This window comes from Gallus gallus, chromosome 3 (genome assembly GCF_016699485.2).
Source record: "Gallus gallus isolate bGalGal1 chromosome 3, bGalGal1.mat.broiler.GRCg7b, whole genome shotgun sequence".
Classification (NCBI taxonomy): Eukaryota; Metazoa; Chordata; class Aves; order Galliformes; family Phasianidae; genus Gallus; species Gallus gallus.
The window spans coordinates 79,698,703-79,704,702 of record NC_052534.1 but is presented as its reverse complement, the minus strand read 5'-3'; the positions used below and the strand labels follow the sequence as shown (position 1 = coordinate 79,704,702).

The 6,000-nt window shown below is 40.6% G+C and overlaps 1 protein-coding gene across 1 annotated transcript in view; it reads left to right on the top strand.

Moving 5' to 3' along the window:
• The first annotated feature begins 5,739 nt into the window (after positions 1 to 5,739).
• The window catches only part of MEI4 (meiotic double-stranded break formation protein 4), a 69,470-nt gene continuing 69,209 nt past the window's right edge, over positions 5,740 to 6,000 (top strand). The window contains exon 1 of the mRNA XM_015284732.4: positions 5,740 to 5,892. Within this exon, the coding sequence (XP_015140218.2) occupies positions 5,850 to 5,892 (43 nt within the window). The 5' untranslated portion in view covers positions 5,740 to 5,849. The remainder of the gene's footprint in view (positions 5,893 to 6,000) is intronic.

Here is a 6,000-nt window from a genome sequence, read left to right as displayed (position 1 = left end):
GATAATTTGTTTCACTTTTTCACTTGTAACTACCTGTCTGCCTGTCTGCCTATGTATCTATTAATCTATATGTGTGTGTATATACATCAGTGTAAGTACATATTTCTGTACATGACCTATCCTATTTATAGTATATATTCCATTAGAAATTAAAGTTATCATTCTAAAAAATTTAAGTTTTTTTGAACAGTATTTCTTCTTTCTCCTGTCTCCTTTCCATATTTGCTGGAAACAAGGAATTCTGGGCTTCAAGAATCTACATTTTAAAAAATTTAATCTGAAGCCTATTTTTGACACCAGGAAAAATGAATGTGTTAACTGTTTAAGCTTGTTTAAACACAGTGGGACACATTTACAATTAGAGCAAACTGACAAAACTCTTTTCAATTGAATGAATCCATGATAATTTACTTTGCTGATTAGATTGCCCTCCCCCTCCCCATCTAGGAGAGCAATGTATGTCTTTTGAGGGAAGAAGTTGCCCCGGTTTTGAAGATCAAACAGGACTGCTTGGCCCATAGGAGTAGGTCATTAATCACTAGTTATGTGCATGCTTCTGTATGCGAGTGTGCATAGGCTTCCACAAAATGAGAACATATTTGCATTCCCTTTTGTGGACTGAAGGAGGAAAAGTACTTTGGGCCATATCCAGTTCACGGGCTCTAGGTCTTGAATAGCCATGTCTATAAACACTGAAGCATAACCATCATTCTGATTGTCTGCTTTGCCTTTTTTCTTGACCTGGACTTGTGAGGATCTTTTTGTATTCGTTTCCGAATGGTGATATCGTTGATGGGAAAGGTTTTCTTTTTGCTTAATGTATACCATATAGAAGAGAACTGAATCTGTTGTCATTATCTTATGTGTGCATCTAATTTTATAGTGCTGTATAAGTGAGACCCTGGAGCGTGTTCAGAGAAGGGCAACAAAGCTGTTAATGGGTATGGAGCACAGGCCTTACGAGGAGTGGCTGAGGGAACTGGGATTATTTATTCTGGAGGAGACTCAAGGGAGACTTTATCACTCTCTACAACTACCTAAATAGAGGTTGTAGAGAGGTAGGGGTTGGCCTCTTCCCATGTAACCAGCAATAAGACTAGAGGGAATGGCCTCAAGTACCTCCAGGGGAGATTCAGGTTGGACGTTAGGAACTAGTTCTCTGAGACAGTAGTCAGGCACTGGAACGGGATGCCCAAGGAGGTGGTGGAGGCATTCAAGAAACAGTTAAATGTTGTACTGAGAGACACAGAAACCTAGAATGCTTTGGGTTGGAAGGGATCATCTAGTTTAAGATCATCTAGTTCCAAACCCCTGCTATAGGCAGGGACACCTCTCTCTAGACCAGGTTGCTCGAAGCCCCATCCAGCTTGGCCTTGAGTGCCTCCAGGGAGGGGGCATCCACAACCTCACTGGACAACCTGTTCCAGTGTCTCACCACCCTCACAGTAAGGAATTTGTTCCTAATATCTAGTCTAAATCTACCCTCTGCCAGTTTAAAACCATTTCCCCTTGTCCTGTTACTACCTGCCCTTCTAAAAAGTCCCTCCCTAGCTTTCCTGTAGGCCCCCTTCAGGTACTGGTAGACTGCTATAAAGTCTTCTCAGAGCCTTCTCTTCTCTAGGCTGAAGCGCCCCAGCTCTCGCAGCTGGTACTCACAGGGGAGGTATTCTAGCCCTCTGTTTGCCTTCATGGGCCTTCTCTGGACCTGTTCCAAAAACTCTATGTCCTTTTTGTGTTGGGGGGCTCCAGAACTGGATGCAGTAGTTCAAATGGGGTGTCATGAGAGCAGAGCAGAGGAGCAAGAGCACAGTAGAGGGTCAACATGGTTTAATGGGAATGGTTTATTGTGATAGCTGGACAATAGGACTGAAGGATCTTAGAGGTTTTTTCCAACATTGGTGATTCTATGATAATATTTAAATAAATCACTGTGAAATATCTCTTCATAACAGAGCATACCACGGTAACCAATGGCATATTGCCTCTTATTGATAGCAAGTTGTTTCCCTGTTCTCAAATCGTGCCTAACTTTTTATATTGCTTTTGGAAAAGGGGAATTTTTACTGCTTCAGCTGCTGAAGTGTAATCTCCATCCTGATGGTAATGCTTTATTTCTGAGCAGTAACAAAGAAGTCATTGCATAACTCCCTGAACATCCTAAATCAGATGATTTGTTTAGAATTGCAGATTATGATCAAAGGGGCTAATAATATACCCAAACCATATTTCTGTCATCATAAATACATACAAAATAGAGCGATTGAAAACACTTTACAATCCGTTTTGAAGAGTGTGATGCCAAGTAATCAAGATGCATGATGCTAAAATTTTTATTCTTAATTAAATATAGCACTGTAACACAGAAGAATGAAAACACAATGAGAAGACACTGGCACTGTTGGTGATTTTCACTCATTCCTCTCAAGGTAGTAAGTACTTGCTCCTCATCAGCAGTACAAAACTGCAAACTACATCATTTGAGACAACATATTTTATATGTTTTCAGGCACTTTTGGCCCATGGATAAATTGAGATGCACTAAAATATAAAGATGTCTAATGAATTCTGACAAACTGTAGTTCTCCGAATGAAAACTTGTACTTTCATGATTGCTCAAATTGTTGATACTGTAGGCATCCAGTAACAGCAGGGCCTGCATGTTCCACAGAGATATAATTTATTTATACTTAACATTTGATTGAAGGTTGTGTTCTTAGTTGACCACTGACCTGTTTGTAAATATTCAGCATATAGATTGATTAAATACTGAAATTGCATGACCTCTAATGTGATTAAACACCAGCACTGCTTTTATATTTAATTATTAATAAAAGCAGCTAATTATTTTGCATGACCTTTTGCCATGAATATATCTTTTGACTGTTTTCCAGATCAAAAGGCACCTTCAGAAATAGAGATCAAAGGAATTTATCTTCAGCTAGTAGAATCGGCTCCCTTCATGATCTACAAACTGCTTATTTGAAGTCAAAGCTCGGTTTTACTTTTGCTTCGCCTGAGATTACATGAACTGCTAATCACTCAGTGTTTGGATATAAAAATGGAAATTGTATCTTATTTTTTATTTATTGGTTATCCCTAGCTTGCACATATGCACAAATCCACACATGCACACTCACTGTTACGTGATTACAAAGCCGATCTGTTAGATTATATAATCACTGAGAATACTGAGGACAAAGTTAATACAAGTTTAAAAAAACATGCAAGTTAGTTTTGAAAACTGTTCTTCAATAGACAAGAATCATATATCTCAAAGTGAATCTGCAGTTGATTGAGCCCTTATTTGCTGCTTTCTGATGAGTAACAGAGATACTCTGTTTAACCATGAGGAAGGTGGGGGGGGGGGGGGGGGGGGGGGAGGGAAGAAATCAGCTTTTTCTACCTTGAAAATACTGGAATTCTTCCATTTTAAATAAAAACCTAAGATCTGTAAAGAAGTGCAGGATGGCCGGTATCCTGCAGGTTGCATACAGTGAGTTCAGAAGTTTGTGACAACACTGCTTTTAACTACTACTAGTTCCAAAATAAAAGGGCCATGCAGCTAAAGGAAATTTAAGTACATCTTGAATGATTAAATACAAAATAATCAAGCCTAAATCATCCTGTCCCAAGACAGCTGTTTAATAGCAGAAAGTCTCAGATTTGGTGCCTCTCAGTTAGCCTTCACTTGCAGGAACGACCAGTACTCTAAAATAAAGCAGTCAGAGCTGCTTTTTTAAAAAACAGTAATAAACTTGCTTCTGCCTAATTCTTCCCCCAGGTTTGGAGCAAAAACTAACATGTCTCAATGTTTTCTTTCAGCCATACCTAAAAATATTACGTGAAAACACAGACATTTCGTTCTACATAATGAGTGCCCACTTTGAAAAGTATCTGCACCACTTGCATGCACAGAAGATGCACAGAAAAGAATAGACACATTGTGACTGTAAAGAAAATAATTTTAAAAAGAGGCTGAAGAATATTTTATTTTCTTATTTTTTTCCCCTGGGCTTCATTGAAAATTAAGTATAAAGCCAAAATGAAAATACTCTCTAAATTATTCAGTCAAGCTTATTTTTTATCATTTGAAGTCTGAAATGAAAGCTCCAATCTGTTAATATTTTTCCGTAGTAGAAATGGTAAATTTATTTTTCAAATTAGATTTTTTAAAAATACAGCAGATCAGAAATCTAGCACTATGTATCTTGATAAAAGAGCTTTTATGAAGGGATGGGCTTAAAGTGTTAAAAACAAAGCTGTTCAAGTTATCTGAGAATAAAAAAATGGGCTTGAAAATTTTAGAAGTATATATTGCTTGTCACATCTCTTTACAAAGACCAATCTTCCTATACTGAAAAGTCTAATATATTCTGATCAACCTAACTCCATCCCATGGAACTGGCTCTGTTACTGATTTCTCACCTCTCCTCCCTCCCTCCTCAGCTGCAGACTCTATTTCTGTCCCAGAAGGCCGGCCTTAACATAAACTTTTCAATAGTTTGTGTAAATAATATAATTGTACATACAATAACTTCTTTGATAGAACAAGGAGAAATGGTTTAAAACTAAAGGAGGGGAGATTAAGATTCGATGCCAGGGGTAAGTTTTTCACTCACAGAACGGCAAGGTGCTAGTACTGTCTGCCCAGAGAGGTTGTAGCTGCTCCATCCTTGGAGGTCTTCAAGGCCAGGCTGGATGGGGCTCTGGGCAACCTGATCTATTGCCTGATTTAGTGGTTGGCAACCCTGCTCATGGCAGGGGTGTTGGAACTAGACGATCTCTGAGGTTTCTTCCAACATAAAGCCATTCTGTTATTCTGAAATTGATTGACAAGCTTTGGTCACACAGTTTTAGCCAAAAGGAAGAACGTATTTCCAGTGTACCGTGAATGAGATATTGATTCCAAGTTTCATCATCTCATGGACACTCGAACATAAGAAATCTTTAAAGAGACTCAAATCAAACACCAGGATCAAGCTTCATTCTCAGTACTAACTAAGGCTTGACACCAAGCACACATCAGTGCAAAAATGTGTGTGAGGCCATTTTAGGTGACTCAGCTAATGGTGAGCTCCAAATAAAAGCACCACTGTAGGAATAGAATGTTGTTTCTGCATTAGAACAAGATATATATTTTACTAATAGTTCTTTTCACAAGGGTCATTTTACTTCATCGGGGGTCTCTGATAGTCTTCGCATGCTCACCAGATAGATGAAGTAATTTATGGTCACAGAGATTAGGTAGATGGAGTAATTTATAGGTACACAGACAGCAGCTCTTGTCTGTCCAGCTATCTGGAATACCTCTGAGCCTTGAGTTACAGACAAGTTAGACAGCCCACTCCTAAACAGTGTAACAAGTATATCAATAGGCTTGTTATGTTGAAAGACTACTAATTTTTGGTGCTGGACATACAAGACCTGAGTGACAGAAAACATAGTGTCCTGATAAATTATTTGGATATTTCCAACACTACCTCAAAACTAAGTACTTTAGTACAAAGTACAACTAAAGCCCAGCAGCTCCAGGCCATGCACCAAGCCACTGACTCCACAACTCTCCTCAGGGTCCAGCTCATGCAGTTCCCTCACGGAGGGCGCAGTGAAGGCAGGGAGGTAGCTGTTAATTCAGCCATCTTCTGCAAGGCTTCCCCACTTTCTTGGCCCTTCGACTTTCCCTCAGCCTAAACCGAGGCCGAGCAGGGTCCATATAGTCTCGGATACCGGTGCCTGCTTGCCTCGGCACGGCCCCTCAGTTCGGAGCCGGGCAGCTACCCTCGTCGAGGGGGAAGCGTGGAGCCGAGGGCGGTGCCTGTGAGCGCAGCTCCCCGCCACTGCCCCTCACCATGGAGCCGGGGTACGTCCCCCGGGGTGGGGATCTCACTGCAGGTAGGTTGGGGTTTTCCGGGAGCCTCGAGCTCTGTAGGCCGGGGAGGTGCTAAGGGAGGCTAGGTGAGCCCGCGGCCTAAGGAGATGCCCCCGGTCCACCGCCATTTC